This window comes from Cinclus cinclus, chromosome 1, assembly GCF_963662255.1.
Source record: "Cinclus cinclus chromosome 1, bCinCin1.1, whole genome shotgun sequence".
Taxonomy (NCBI): Eukaryota; Metazoa; Chordata; class Aves; order Passeriformes; family Cinclidae; genus Cinclus; species Cinclus cinclus.
This window is the reverse complement of record NC_085046.1, coordinates 110,180,549-110,197,307: the sequence shown is the minus strand read 5'-3', so window position 1 is coordinate 110,197,307 and position 16,759 is coordinate 110,180,549. Positions and strand designations below refer to the sequence as shown.

Below are 16,759 nucleotides of genomic sequence, written 5' to 3'. Positions count from 1 at the left end.
ACATAGCATTATAAATTTAGACAATTTTATTGAAAGAATCTTATTTTATTTTATCCCTAAAATGGGCTTCAGCATATGCTACTTGAAATCTCTGATAAGATCTCATTATATTTAAAGTTGATTCCAGGGTTTAAATATGCAGCCTAAATCCACCTGAATATTTTTCATAACATTTTCATTGATTTAACATTTCTTGATACCTAAACTGATACCCAAAGGAGTTAACTTCCCCTTAATTTCTCCACATATGCACACGCCCTATTCAAAACTGCTTCTAGACAAAAACATAAATAAATGTCTCTTCAAATTATGAATGTCAAAGTCCGAGTCCATGTTTGCTCCTCATTGTAGACCAAGTCAGAAATCTTTTGGACTTGATTGCTCCTGAGTGTTGGTTTGGGCTTCTCAGACCAGCTGTTGGAGCCCACAGATAGTAAGAATCTTCCAGGTGATTAATATGTAAAATAGATAGATAGATAGATAGATAGATAGATAGATAGATAGATAGATAAAAGGCGCTTTTTTAACTAGATAATTTAGTGAGGACAGCACTTTTATTTTGTGAAACAACTACATTTATCTGTCTTTATTTTTTTATGCCTGTGGTTAGCTTCAGGAGATACCCTTTGGTGAGCACTGTTGTACATTTAACATAGCAGTTCCAGGGGCAGGGATAGGTACTAGCAGTTTCTATTCAGAAGTTACATTTTTAGGACCAGCTTGTTATATAGTTGTCTGACCTCATTCTTGAACACCTGGTGGTTTTTTAATCAAAGGAGATGATGTTTACTCAGTCCTGTGATAAAAGAACTTCCAGAACAGATCTTCTTAGTGGGATCATGTTATCTTGACACATTCTCGGTAGGTATACATGGAACTTGAAGACATTTGCAATGGTAATTAAGTCTGTTAGAGCTGAGACCTGTATGTGTAGTTTGCAAGCTCTTCCTGAGTCCACATGAGAACAGTACCCACCATTTCTCAGTTGATGAAAAGCTTTCACGCAACCTGAAGGACCTCTGGAGTATCGTATATCACTCCTACACCTAGGATCAGAAATAAAAGACCTAATTTCCCACACAGTTGGTTTTCATAGTACAGTTTGCAGATTTGCAGCTAGGAGTCAGGAATTGTCATCTTTTCTTTCAGAATGGCAAGATGTGGCACTGAGAGAAAGGTAGTCAGAGCAGTGCTTTAGGTGCTGGCATCTCCTGGCATCATTCAGGGAAGAACACACCTCTGTATGCAGGAATTGCCTGTGTTTGGTGCCAACTGGCAGAAACCTGAGAGGACTTTGCATTTACAGTTGTTTAGTGTAAATGTAGTATTGGGTGATGTTTTAGTTAAATAGAACTCTCTTTGGAAAACGGATCCATTTCTTTTAAAAAGCAACAATAACCTTGGATTATTGCTATCAGCAGAGCAAGAGCAGAACCTTGGGCTTTGTCCAATTCAACTATCTTTTACTTTTTCTCAAGGTAAAAGGGAAGGGTGTTAATATTTTTGCTAGACTAAGGACAAAAAAATTCCAGTTCAGATCTGTGTGGTAAAAGTGCTACACAAACCCCAGACTGACACTGATAATCATGCTTGAAAGCATTTTTTCTATATACTACATGAACATTAACTAGTTTTTCAATGGATAGTCTTCCGACGACCTGTGAATATTTTTGCCTAGATGCTATCATTGTTCTGTGCAATACTAGAGTCATTTCAGGACCAAGAAACCTCTCTATTACCTTTTGTCCTTTACGCTGCAAGCACATTCAAGCCTGCTCAATGCTTCTTTGATACAGGTCACCGATGCCTGAAGGTCACACTCAAATATTTCAATCTGTTTGATGCAGTGGGTTAATCAGTGGCAGCTAATTTCTATCTATATGCATATCTTGGTGGATTTCTTTGATGTTAACCCCTGTTACACTGATTCACTACCCCATTTTTTTTTTCAGGTACCAGTCCTGGACTTGTTCCCACCTGGGTGTGGCTGTTCAGTGCTTTTACCACCTTTTGTGCTTATGCTTTAGGTAATGTACAGTGAAATAATTTGCATGTCTGACATTTTAATGTAATTTTACCTTCAAATTCAATAGTGATGATTCTGAGATAAAGAGGCATTGTGGTTAAATTACTGATCTCCTTCCAAAAGAGTTTTCTTAGATTTAAAAAAAAAAAAATCCCAAACCTCAACACAAAATATAAAAGTTCATAAGACTTAAACCCCAAACAGCATATTAAGTAATATATTAGAGGTTCTATTATGGTAACACTTATCCCTCTTGAAAATTCAAATTATTTTAGAGGAACAATGGAAATCATTATATAGCAGCAGTCTGGTTCCAATACCCCTGCCATGGGCAGGGACACTTTCTACTAGATCAGGTTGCTCAGAGCCCCATCCAGCCTAGCCTTAAACACTTCCAGGGATGGAACAGTCCCAGCTTCTCCAAGCAACCCAATGCAGTGCCTCACCATCCTCAAAGATTTTCTTGCTAATACCTAATCTAAACCCACCTTCTTTCAGTGAACCCATTCCCCCTTGTCCTACCCCTACGTGCCCTTGACAGAAGTCACTCTCCAGCTCTCTTGTAGCCCCTTTAGATACTGGAAGGCTGCTCTAAGGACTCCCTGGAGCTTTCTCTTCTCCAGGCTGAACAACCCCAACTCTTTCAGCCTTCTTCAAAGGAGAGTCACTACTGTTTGGTTTCACAAAAATCTTTTGTCTCTTGATGGTGACATTCTGAGAAGCTCAGACACCAGAATTAGCAGAGGGTGCTTTCAAAGATAGGAAAAAATAAAGGACAAAGCAGAAAAAAGGAAATTGTTAGGCACTTCAGTACTTAAGGAGCGTGTCAGGAGAGGTGATGATGACAGATGTGATGACAGGCCTGAGCTTCTTGCAGAAATAAGTATATTTTTTTTTCCCCTCTTGCTGTTTTTCTCCCATAACACCTACACCTCAGTTTCATATTCAATTTTTACTACTTTATGTGTGCCATGCGTGTATTTTTAGGTACGTTGCACTTTGCTGTGCAGTGGTGTGAAGACATAGACTTGAAATGATGCTGACTGGGAGTGAGATCCATGTTAGTGTGGCTTTTTTGCTTTCTCTTCCAAAGCTCTATCCTTCAAAACTAGTTTTTCCACAACATGGTGCAACAGAGTTATTTTCTGGGGAGACTCAAGGTAGTTTCTTTAAAGGGACTGCACAGTTCTGTGTAATAAGGGTCCAGGAAGGCTGGATATATTTAAAGAAGGAAATCTTATAGGCACAGGAGCAGGCTATCCCTAGGTGCCAAAAGATTCGCCATCGGGGTAGAAGACTGGCCTGGCTGAATAGGGAGCTTTTTCTGGAACTTGGGGAGAAGAAAAAGAGTTTGTGACCTTGGCAAATAGGGGCAGACAGCTCAAGAAGAGTACAAGGATGTCATTAGGTCTTGTAGAGGGAAAACTGGATTGGTGAAAGCTCAGCTAGAACTCCATGTGGTCACTGCTGTGAATAATACAAAGTGTTTTTATAAATAACGTTAATAACAAAAAGAGGACCAGGGAAAATCTTCATCATTTGTTGGATGCAGAGGGGAACATATAACCAAGGATGAGGCAAAGGCTGAGGTACTTGATGCCTTCACTCAGTCTTCAGCAGAAAGACCTAACATCTTCAAGGCAGCTGGACTGCTGGGCTGGTGAGCAGGGACAGGGAGCAGAAGGGGCTCCTGTGACCCAGGAGGGAGCAGAAGAGGCTCCTGTGACCCAGGAGGGAGCAGTCAGTCCCTGCTGTGCCATTGACACCCACCAGGCTGTGGGGCCAGGTGGGATCCACACCAGGGTACTGAGGGAGCTGGTGGGAGAGCCTGGCCATGCCCCAACATTTATCACCAGTCCTGGTTAACCAGGGGGGACCCAGAGAGCTGGAGGCTGGCCAGTGGGATGCTCACCTGCAAGAAGGATTGGGGAGCTACAGCCTGTCAGCCTGACCTCAGTGTCTGGGAAGTTTATTGAACAGATCATCTTTAGTGTCATTATGCAGGACATGTGCACATGCAGGACATCCAGGGGATCAGACCTGTTTAATATCTTTATCAATGATTTGGACAAGGGGATCAAGTGCCCTGTCAGTATGGTCACAGATGACACCAAGTTGGGTGGGAGTGTTGATCCTGGAGGGCAGGGAGGTTCTGCAGAGGGATCTGGACAGGCTGAATCAATGGACAAGGCTAAGTGCTAGGTCCTGCACTTCAGTCACAACCCCAGGCAGTGCCACAGGTTGGGGGAAGAGTGACTGGAAAGCAACCCAGTGGAAAAGGACCTGGGGGTGCTGGTTGACAGTGGCTAAACATGAACCAGCATGTGCCCAGGTGGCCAAAAAGGCCAATGGCATCCTGGCCTGGATCAGAAACAGTGTGGCCAGCAGGATCAGGGCAGTGTCCTGTACTTGTCCCCCTGTACTCAGCACTGGTGAGGTCACACCTTGAATACTATGTTCAGTTTTGGGCCCCTCACTGCAAGAAGGACATTGAGGGGCTGGAGCATGTCCAGAGAAGGGAAATGGAGCTGGGGGAGGGTCTGGAGCATGAGTGTGATGAGGAGCAGGGTGTGGGAGTTGGGGGTGTTAAGTCTGGAGAAAAGGAGGCTCAGGGATGACCTTACTGCTCTCTACAACCACCTGAAAGGAGGCTGTAGCAAGGTAGGGTTCAGTTTCTTCTCCCAGATAACAATCAACAGGACAAGAGGTAATAACCTCAAACTGTGCCAGGGGAGGTGTGACATCAGGAAGAAGTTCTTCTGTGAAAGGGTGGTTAAGCCTTGGAATGGGCTACCCAGAAAGGTGATGGAATCACTGTCCCTGGAAAGTGTTCAAGAAACTACTGGACATGGCACGTAGCATTATGGTTTAGTTGACATGGTGTGTTCAGTCAGAGATTGATCTCAGTGATCTTGGAGGTCTTTTCCAACCTTAATGAATCTGTTCTTTGATTCTAAATGTACCCTCTCCTTGGAGCTGTTTCTGGCAAGGCCATTGCAGTGTAGCCTTACATTTGTGTGCCATATTTGAGGTCTTCAGGCTATATGCAGACATGTTATACATGTGAACTGCAGTTCTGTGCAGAGGGGCTGACCACTTTTGGAATCAGACCCCTGCATGTAGAGCCGTCTTGATTGACCTGGGGTATCCCCTTGAGCAAACATCTCCCTCTGCATTGTACACACCTTGGCATTTCTATTCAGTTGGTGAAATTGTGCCAAAATATTTTTGTCCAGAATTTCTTTGTATTTGTACCATAAAAAGCAACAGGACAAACATCCCTTGAAGCCGACTACTAGTCTGATTTCTCTAGCAGGTCTCTGTACTCAGAAGCAGTGATTTCTTTTGTGAAAACCATTTTTTATGTCATTGTATGGAATTTAATGAATTGACTATTGTTTCATCAATTGTAATTACATATTGGAACTGTTACTGTATGGCACCCCGGAAGGCTCATAGGAAGTTCTGCTTCTGAGAATTTTAATGTAGATGGTATTTGTCAGTGAAGCCTGTAGTACCTAATACTTGGAAGACAAGGAATATGATGCTGACAGTCAAAGCTATAATGAACAAATATCAATGTAGATTTTTATGTCTGCTGTCTAAGCCACTTCATGAAATATTTAGTCACAGATTTAATTTTGCATGGCCAAAGTTTTCCCTCTGGAAGACTGCAAAGAACCATAATAACTAACTAAATATGCAGCTGTAATCTTTCTCAGCTTATTTTAATGACACAGTTACTCTCTCCAAATTCCCTAACATGCTGCACTCCATCTCCCCTGCTTTTTTAAGGTGGTTTGGTACCATTTCCTTTCCATGAAATGGAGTGCTTTTTGCTGTTACTTTGAATTCTTTAAAAGTTATATAAACTTTATAAAGCTGAGTATCTATGAATCTTTGTGAGACAAAAACAGAATATAAGAATGCTAAAGCAATGGAAGTGTGAGACAGTGTATGTTAACTGTTGAGCACACACCATTGTTGGCATGAATGATTTCAAACTGAAACCTAAACCAGAAAATATTTTCAGTCTTTTAAAAAGCTAATGAAACTACATGGAAAATGTGGTTAAGGAGTTCCGAAAACACAGTTTGTTGTATGTGTCATGTAGTTCCTGTATATTTCTCCATGACCATTTTATTTAAAAGTACTGTATTTTAGGACAACATAAGCTTCTTTTTAGAAGAACCAAAGTTCTTGCAAAATGAAAACCACTATTTCCCTGTGAGGCACATATTTTACTATCTATATACTTGTGTGACAACCTAAAATTTATGAATAGACAAATCTTCTAACATTCTTATTTTTAAACAGTAACACCTGTGTAACAGAATTCTGTCTGCTTTAGGATAGGTGTTCTTGGAATATAAAACATCATAAACTCTTTAGGATTGCTTATATCTTTCTTTGCTGGTTAGGTTTCAGAGATATTGTTTAATGGATGGAAGAATTTATAATTTTATTGAAACACCTTTCAAGTAATCTCAAGTTTATACAGTTTTCTTTCTGCACATTTCAGTAAGATGCTGAAAATTCAGTGGAAATATTAATAGAGAGAGAATGAAGGAGGCAAGCTATATTTGAAATCCTCTATGAGATATTTAAGTTTTAGAGTTCTGAGAACTGTCTCAAGAGATTCGTGTTTGAGTGGAGGATATATCACAGCTGTTTAGGTATTACAATAGAGATATAGTCTAAAATCTGTACAAAATGAAATCCCGTGTTTTCCTGGTTTAGGTCCCTGAAGTGTATTTACATTAAACAAAACTCATAGTACTGCCAAATAAACCAGAGAAGTAAGTAGCATATGATCTACAGCAGCTGTGGCATCTCTGGTCTCACTCTGAGTTGTGTTCCTAGTCAATTTTGGTTATTAATGCTAACAATAGCTAATAGTTGTTAGCTATAGCACCTTCCAAGTAATATAAAAAAGAAAAGCACCTCCATTTTATTTTGACATTCAAGACAAAACCAAGTCATCTGTTGAGTTTGTTCTGTGTACTTTTTCCTAAGAGGTTCATCCTGCATGTTTACACTTAAGAGGAAAATAGTTCTATTTTTCACCTGCACAGTCTCAGAAGAGACTAAGGGTATGGTTTGACATTACAATTAAGAAATGTTACAGCTGCCTGACCATCTTTCTCCTCCCTGCATTCACCATCTCTCCCTTTTGCCATCTCCCTTGCATTTTGTACCATTCACAGTAGCAATTCAGTGACCCAGAAGAAAACATGTTTGCTGTCTTTCCACCAGCTGAACAGGCTGCATGTCCCCCTGTTCAACAGCAGTGAGCTATCAGATCAACTCAAACCATATTGTCCAACTACATCCTCAGAGTAAGGTCCTGTACAGTGCTGGATCATTTTTTAAGCACTCAAGTACTAAAAGTGATCAACACAAAATGCACTTTAACTCTAATGCATTCTTAGCATCTTGTAATCGTACATGTTGGAAAAGATCTTTAAGGTCATCAAGTCCAACCATTAACCTGGCAATGCCAAGTCCACCACTAAACCATGTCCCCAAGTGCCACATCTGCACATCTTTTAAACACCTCCAGCAATGGTGACTCCACCACTTACCTGAGCAGCCTATTCCAATGCTTGACAACCATCTTGGTGTAGAAATTTTTCCTAATATCCAATGTAACCTTCCCTGGTGTGACCTGGGACTGTTTCTTCTTGTACCTGGAAGAAGAGGATGACTCCCCCATGTCACTGAAACCTCTTTTCAGGGGGTTGTAAAGAGTGATAAGTTGACTCCTGAGCCTCCTTTTCTCCAGGCTAAACCACCCCATCTCTCTCAGGCACTCCTTGTAAGATTTGTTCTCCTGACCCTTCTCCAGCTCCATTTCCCTTCTCTGGACATGCTCCAGCCCCTCAATGTCCTTCTTGTATTGAGGGGTCCAGAACTGAACACAGGATTCAAGGTGTGACCTCACCAGTGCTGAGTACAGGGGGACAATCACTGCCCTCATCCTGCTGGCCACACTGTTTCTGATCCAGGCAAGGATGCCATTGGCCTTTTTGGCCACCTGGGCACACTCTTGTATGAAAACTGAAAAACACTTTCAAATATATGTAGGCACAAATACAAATAAATTTTGTGAAATTTGCTCCTTGAAGTATCCATGTAACTGTTAGTCATTGAGGTACTGAGCATCAAGCAACTTAAATGCCTTAGTGACCCAGTAGAGATCTGAAGGCTCAGAGGGTCCACAACACCAATGGATCGGGCAAGAAACCCTGTGGACACTTTTCAGCACTTGAAACTGATTGCAGGGACTGATGTAAAAATGTTTCAGGACCACTGGGGGCAAGTAACTATAAGTATCTTTCTAAAACTCATGAGGAAGGCGACATTTAGTTTCAGAGCTGAGGTAAGGACAGAAAAATTGCATGATAACTGGAGCAGTTATTTTATGAGCAGTTCTAACCTGCTGGTATTGAGGGGGCTGTTGTGCTTCAGTTTGCTGTCATCAGTGTAATTTTCCTGTATGTTATATATGGCAGTAGTGAATGGTATGTGAAGAAGGCTAATCCTTTTGTTGTGCTCTAATTCTTTGTTTCTTTTTCTTTCTCAATCCTTCTAGACTCCATAGATGGGAAACATGCTCGAAGAACTCAGTCCAGTACTCCTCTGGGAGAACTATTTGACCATGGGCTGGATAGCTGGGCTACCTCCATCTTTGTGCTTTCTTTTTTTTCTGTCTGTTCCCGTGACAATGGGAAGACTGGAGTTTCTGTATATACAATGTATATATATTTAAGCATTGTCCTGTTTAACTTCATGTGTTCACACTGGGAGAAATATAACACAGGAGTTCTTTTTCTTCCTTGGGGATATGATATAAGCCAAGTGGTAAGTATTTATCATCCCTATTTTGGTTTTGGTTCTTAACTATGTAATTGTTTTCATAATATTAAAGCAATAGAAAAATAGAGTTCAAGGCAAATTTATTTGGCTGAGATATTGAAATATGTGAAATTGCAAAACTCTAAAAGTAATTCAGAAATATTTTCTGCTGTTGCAATAAAGGGCTGCTCTTCAGCAGATTGCCAGCATCAGATTCATTGCTGTGCAGGAGAAAAAAGGCTTGCAGCAAGCCTAGCAGCCAGACAGTGCCCATGAGAATGTCATTTAACTGCATTTGATTTGTGGTATTAACAAAAATAAATATGCTATCTGAAGCCACAAACAATTTTCCTCCCAATACCAGGTTGTGAGGCATTATGTGAATTAGTCCAAGTAGTATCTTCTAACAGTAATTGCACACTTATACACTACCAGACCTTCTCAATTCTACTTTGTTTTACAACAAATGTGGTAGTGGAAATAGCATTGTACCTATGCAGAGAGCAGTAACTGTTGTCAAGTGAGTTCTATCTTTGTAAAAAAAATGTCAGTCACCATGGATGTCAAAAAGCCATAGACATTCAGTAACATGAATGACTTATCAGCCCACAGTCAGCACGAGCTGAGTTCTTGTCTGGTTTACAGTCCTGTCTTGAGGTGGACACTTCAGAAAACATGCCCAAGCAACACAGTGAATGGTGTCCTCAGTGCACAGATGAGTAGCAGTATTAACAAGCTCAGTGCACTTCCAAGGGCCCAGCACTGGGATTTCTGTGGGCTGGCTTATCTGTGTCTCTGATAGCCAAGGTCTTGCAGCCTGAAGAGCACAGTCAGTCTTCTGAGCTTCCTGTTACAGACATGAGATGAAAGGTACAGCCAAATAATTGAAAAGAAATTTGACAAATACTCAAATATGTGTTTTAATGGAAATACAGTATTCAAATTAATGGCTGCAGATGTAGTGCTGTAAACATAATCAGAATCCAGTGGTTTGAGAGCAACTCAGAGATGGTGGTCCAGCTGTGGTGCATCTGTGTCATCCACTAGAAAATAGGTTTTGGGAGAAGTTGGCTCAGAACTAAGACATTAGGCAGCCAGCTGGTCTGCAAGTTTCAGCCATGTCTGTGTAAGGCTTCTCGGTGAGGTTCTTCTAGCAGGAGAGAAATAGCTATGTTCAAGCCTATTTCACTTGTTGCTCAGATGGTCACTGTACCTGTGAAAGTTTAGAAAGCTTTGCTGGATCGCTGCAGCTTCCAAACTGTATTTGTGGTTAAATCTGGCAATGGGTATCAACTAGCAGAGCAGTACTGTTAACTCTGTCGGTGCCTGTGGCCCTGTTTTCTCATCTGGGAAATAATGGCAGCAATATTTCCCTGCCTGACAGATTTGTGGCAAGGCTGAATATCAGTAAAGTTTGTAAACTGCTTTGATTAACTGGGATGCAAGGTGCTAACAAGTGCTGTTTCCTGTTCCCCTCTGATGCTGAACTGCTGTCCTGCTCACTTGCTTTTTTTGATGACTTGGTTTCTGTCAAAGTGATAAGCTTGTAAATGTGAGGATTTTTTTATGCTGTTTATCACAGTCATCAGCAGTGGTGGAAGACTGTACTATTGAAATCTCTGTATGTCAGTTTTCCCATCTATAAGAAAATAGCTGTTGTAGTTGTGATTGCCTATCAACAAAGAGAAGGCAGGGTTTGTAGTTCAAGGTGGTATTTTTCTATTAGTCCAAAATACATTATTACATGTACACCAGAAAGCACATAAAATATTTTTTCCAGTTCTACTGACTAGTCTAGTAAAAGATCTTAATTCCCCTAAAAATTTGTTTTTGTATTGTAAACCCAGAAAATTTATGATATGTGCACTATTAAAGATAGCTCTTTATCTTCAGTAGCTTAGACAATACTGGGGACAACAGCAAATGACTAATGATGAGTAAGAAAGATAATGTTTCCCTTGCTGTTTTTTTTTTTTCCCCATTGCTTCTCTGCCAGGTATTCCCACAGTCACATTTAGAGGGTAAGTGTGAAAGCACTCACTAGCTGCTTCCAGACTGATTCACAATGTTTAGTTCAGTATTTCCTCCATGGCATTCCTAGCTGGATTGCTGCAGGAATGTGCCTCTCTGTCCTGTCTTCAGTAATTTCACCTACATCTTGATGCTGTTGCAGTGGCATGTCAGACGCTCAGGTGGTCTAGTCCCCCACTTCTGCTTTTAAGCTTGTTGGTAGCTAGGAACCTTGGGCTTTTTTATCACCACAGAACTCAAGCAAAACTATCAGTGTGCAAATAGAGGACGGATGACCTTAGTGAGCACTTAACTGGCATGTGGCTCCCAGGACACTGCTGCTGAGTCAGCTCTGCTGTACATAAACACAGCCTGCTCAGGGCTCTGCCTTAGCTGTTGTAAAGAAAGTGCTGCTGTTCCTCATGAAGAAATACCTTGTTATAGGCACAGCAATCTGTGGGACTTATGCACATCACGTTTTTCTCTGACTTGATGACTCATCAGAACTGGCAACCCAATTAGGCTAGCTGGGCTGTAATTGGCGCTCCAATTAGCTTTGATTACAGCAGACAATCATTTGCAGGAAGCTGTGGTTTGTAAACTTGAAAAATGGCTGTAATGTGTCTGAGAGATGTTTGGTCAGAGGGTGATGTTTGTGGATCCAGAATCAAGGTGGCAGCAAACGCAGCAGGGAAAGCTATTCCTGCCTCTCCTCCTTCCTGCACAAGGATTTATCCTCTGCTGATTCCTGAGTAGCAGGAAAAGGTGCAGGGAGAGGATCCTCTGTACCGTAGCATTCAGACAATTTTCATCCATGTTTCAGTAAGCACATGTATTGGAAAATCCAAAAGTCTGAAGAAAAGGCTAAAAAAATAAACCTCTGCTATGATCTGTGAGAAATTCCCATGGATACATTTTGTGAAAATGAATACTTTTATTTTTGTCACAAGACCAACCAAAGAAATCTAATTGCTGCAAATTAAGTTTCTTGGAGAAAAAAAAAAGATGAAGCTTTCCTGAGAAAATAGAATTTCTGGGTTCTTGTCACATGTTAATTTTCAAAGACATAATCTTGTTTTGGTTAAAAAAAAAAATCTGTTTTCTTTTTGAAGAATTTAATATCACCCTAATGAAATACTGGCCTAATCCTGCTGTTGCTTTTCATAAGCCACTGCAGTTAAGTTTCTAGCAGGGGAACAAAATACTAATTTTTCCTTACTATTATGTAATGATACCTCTGCTCCATTGGTGCTGGCTTAAGTGTAACAGGAGATACCCTTTATATTCTTAATTAAAACTTTAATAGTGAAGAGCTGTGTGAGAGCCACAGTGACCCAGACAATTCCACTCTCCTTCCTCTCCCCAGCCAAGAGGGGCAAGCTCAGGAGAAGCACAAGCAGCAAAATCCCAGAGGCAACAGGCAGCTCTCTCTGCCCCAGCCCTTGCCCTGCAGGGAGAGGATGACCAGAAATCCCACATACAGAGAGTTGTGCCTGAAGGGATGGGTGCCTGGACCATGAGCCACAGGGTTTCAGCCTTAGGTGCTTTTCCAGGTGCTCCTGCCTGATGGCTTTGGACAAGTACCATCTAGAGCCTTTGGGAGAATCCTCTGCCTGCCTTGGAACTCTGGATAAATGGAAGTACACAATGCCCCTAGCAACTGAGACACTGTAGAACATCCTTTTCTCCCTCCTTTCAGTCAAAGCCGGGGAAGGTTTCTTTCATGGGTGCCATATACCAGGTTTTCTTTTGGCAAGCTTATTTACAAAACCCATGCTGAAATATGTTTCATATGACCTTTTCCAGGGATGTACTGTGGCAGCCAGTGTTTCAGAAGCTGGCAGAGAAATCCCAAACAATGCAAGTGCACATCACATCTTGAGGCAGAAAAAATTTCTACTTCATCTGAGGGGCAAAGAACCTTTCCTGTTAAAAAGCAAAGATGCAAATATGTTGTTCTTTGTTGACATTATCAGGATTCGCAATTTAATTTCAGTTGAAAGGGTATTCACTTCCTGAGCTTTTCTAATTTGTAGTGTCTGTGTGAAGCATAGTCTTTCTTGTGAAGAAAAATTATTATTACTTAATTCCAAAGTTGGAGCACAATGGAATTGTTGAAGTAAGAGAAGTGATAGCAGAGGGGAAGCAGTACTGGCCAGACCATGGTGTCTGCTTCAAGTTGCCTCTGGACACGGCTGGAAACTGATCTCAGTATTCAGTTATCTGAGGGAAACCCCATGGTGTATCCGTGTGAAATCTGAACAGAAAAACCTGCTGTGCACAGGCTTTTTCTGCAGCAGACTGCTTCATTCTTAACCACTCGATTATGATTCCCTACAAACCTTTCTTGATTGATTAATCTTCCACATGCCTTTAACTGTTTGTCTATAATGTCTAAATGCAAAGTGATCTTTTTAGGTAAAATTTTTCAAAGTCTAAGATTTGCGACCTTCAACTATTTATTGAAAGAAAGAAAGAGGAAAAAATGAAGTGGAAAAATTGCACATTACATTAAAGCTAACTCCTATTGAAATCACTTGTAGAAAATAATTCTTACTCTCTTAGGCAATGTCACATTTATTATCAGAAGAATGAAGTAGCCTAGTATTTTTAATGACTTTGCTTTCTAGATGTTTATTTTGAACATTGTGTTAATGGAAAATATTTCAACACATGAGCAATTAATACTATAGCAATATGTTAATGAAATTGAATATTACAGTAAAATTAATGTAGGCTTTTGTGAATCATAAAGAATTTAAAAGCATATCCACATTTTTTTAAAAGATGACAAAATATTTGATTTCTTTTTTCATCATATAGAATACCACACAGCATACTAAATGTGCCTATGTGTAAAACAGAAATGGTAAATCAATGGTAGGGAAAAAAATGTATGTACACAGACAATTTAAAAATATCAAGTATTTTAGAGAACAGGTAAGAGACTAGAAAGTAGAAGATTTTGGGGGGTTATACTGCCTTAGGTTTATATAGAATTTTCTCAATGCCACATGAAAGGATTATTCTGATTTTGCACAGGAACAAATGTGACTATGTTGCTGTTATTCACAAAATTGTGACAAGGTAGGGAAACCCTGCTCAGAATCCAGCTGTCCAGTTGTCAGCTATATCAAAGAGTCTACAAATTAACACCTTGTATTTCCACATTTTTCTCAGCATAAGTATTCCTCATCGTCATCGAGAAGGTCTTGGAAAGCCAAAATATTCCTGGTCAAGTGCTGCTGAGAGTTGGAATCCAGGATTGTACCCATCTTACATTACTTTGCTATAGTTCTCATTTGTGTTATTGTGGTGGGTGGATGCCAGGCACCTACCAAAGCTGCTCTATCACTCCCCTCTGCAACTTGGACAGGGGAGAGAAAATATAATGAAATGCTCATGAGTTGATAGAAGGACAGGGAGAGAAGACTCACGAATTACTATCATGGGCAAAACAGATTCAGCTCAGGGATATTAACTGAATTTCTTATGAATCAAAATCAAAGCAGGATAATGAGAAGGAAGACAAATCTTAAAAACACCTTTCCCCCACCTCTCTCTTCCTTCTGGGTTCTATCTCCACTCCCCCACTGGCACAGGGAGACAGGGAATGGGGGTTATGGTCAGTTCTTTATAGATTGTTTCTGCTGCTGCTCAGGAAGAGGAGTCCTCCCTCTGCTCCAGAGTGGGGTTCCTCCCATGGGAGGCAGTTCTCTGTGAACTTCTCCAGTGTGAGTCCATCCCAAGGGCAACAGTTCTTCATGAACTGCTGCACCATGGGTCCCTTTCCATGGGGTGCAGTCATTCAGACACAGCCTGCTGCAGTGTGGGTCCCCCACAGGACCACAAGTCCTGCCAGGAAACCTGCTCCAGCATGGGCTCCTCTGTCCACAGGTCTGCAGATCTCTGCCAAGAGCCTGCTCCAGCACAGGCATCCTCCATGTTCACAGCTTCCTCTCAGGCACCCACCTGCTCTGGTGTGGGGGCTTCCAGGTGGATCTCTGCATCCCCCCGGACCTCCATGGGCTGCAGGGGATCTCTGCATCCCCCTGGACCTCCATGGGCTGCAGGGGATCTCTGCATCCCCCCGGACCTCCATGGGCTGCAGGGGATCTCTGCATCCCCCTGGACCTCCATGGGCTGCAGGGGATCTCTGCATCCCCCTGGACCTCCATGGGCTGCAGGGGATCTCTGCATCCCCCTGGACCTCCATGGGCTGCAGGGGATCTCTGCATCCCCCTGGACCTCCATGGGCTGCAGGGGCACAGCTGCATCACCATGGTCTGCACCATGGGCTATAGGGGAATCTCAGCTCTAGTGCCTCAAACACCTCCTGTCTCTTCTTTTCCACTGACCTTGCTGAATGCAGGACTGATCCTCTCACATATTCTCACTCCTTTCTTCTCTGGCAGCAATTACAACTGCACAATAAGGTTGTTTTTTCTTTTTTTCCCTTTTAAAATATGTTATCCCAGAGGCATTGTCACCATTTCTGGTTAGCACAGCCTTGGCCAGTGGTGGATCCATCCTTGAGCTGGCTGGCATTGGCTCTGCTGTACATGGGAAAAACTTCTAGAAGACACCCTTGTAGCCCTCCCTGCTACCAAAAGCTGGTCACAAAAATCAAATATAGTTATTTAATTTGGACTCCTCATTTTACAAAAGGCTACAATTATTTTTACTTGCTAAAGACTACATTTATATCCAAAAAGTACTAAAGCTGGTTGATGGTAGAGAGATAAGTAAAAGCTTGGCCATCTTTTCTTAAGTAGAATTATTCAGTTGTACTTAATAACACTGCTTTACTTTATTTTTTTTTTCACCAGCAGTTTATACAGCTGATTAACACGCTTAGGCTTTGCTAATAATTTTCACAATCTTCAATTTTTTGCTAGTATAGCTTTGGTCAAGGGACACAGCCATTTTCTCATCCTTCCAGCTTTCTAAAGGAGATCTGCTTTCTAAAGCAGGAGACTGCTTCAGTGTAGTCAGAGTGATGAGTCTTTAAAAAACAATATACCAAAATTTTGAAGCCACAGAGAGGTTTTTTTTTTCATGTGCTACATCTGTTAAAGAGGCAATCTCGATCTAGGAGTCTTGCATCACCAAATCCTGGGGCAGGGCATTCCCTGTGAGAGCCCATTGCATCCACACTCCTGTTCCTAGACATGTGCTGACATCTGACACTGATGATCATGACTGCCCTGCCAAAAGTACTGACTGTAATGATGTTTAATATGGAAATTCCTCTTTTATCACTTGCCAAAAAAAGTCTGTTCAGGATTCAACGTGTGAGGGTAAATTCAGGCTCCATCAGGGCCAGTTGGAGTTTTGCCATCAACTTTGATGGGGTCAGGATTCCATCCTTCTTGTCTTATGGGTAATATAATACAATTTATTCAGGAAGCCAAATGTTACCTCTGATGCAGTGGATTCCAAACCCCATTGTACATGTCCTTCACTCAGACCAAAATTTGACTCACAGTCTTCAGTGGCCCAAGACATAATGGCACTCACTAGTGCCTGCTCTTCCTTGATGCAGATCTGTTGTGCTGCTTGTTCTTGAAGAGGCAATTCAAACTTTCATTTCCACAATGCAAAATCCAAGCAAAACCTCTTAAAGATCTACATACTGACAGGGCAAGAATCTTAATTTCAGATACAGAGAAGTAAATATAATCAAATGTACTATTATCTCTGTATAATGGAAGTTTAAGCAACATCAGCATTCCTCTCTTAATCTGTGATCTTTAAAAAGCCTGCTAATTAACAGAGATTTTCAGCGTATCTTGGACTTAGAATAGAAGACCAGAAATGTGCTTGTTGAAGTTCAAATGGATGAAACGCAGCACAGAAAAAATT

At 41.3% G+C, this 16,759-nt stretch overlaps 1 protein-coding gene across 1 annotated transcript in view; it reads left to right on the top strand.

The window, feature by feature from the left end:
• LOC134049246 (ethanolaminephosphotransferase 1-like) overlaps positions 1-16,759 on the top strand; it is a 52,695-nt gene that overhangs the window by 18,304 nt on the left and 17,632 nt on the right. The window contains exons 4-5 of the mRNA XM_062501532.1: positions 1,953-2,027; positions 8,622-8,890. Of these exons, the coding sequence (XP_062357516.1) occupies positions 1,953-2,027; positions 8,622-8,890 (344 nt within the window). The remainder of the gene's footprint in view (positions 1-1,952; positions 2,028-8,621; positions 8,891-16,759) is intronic.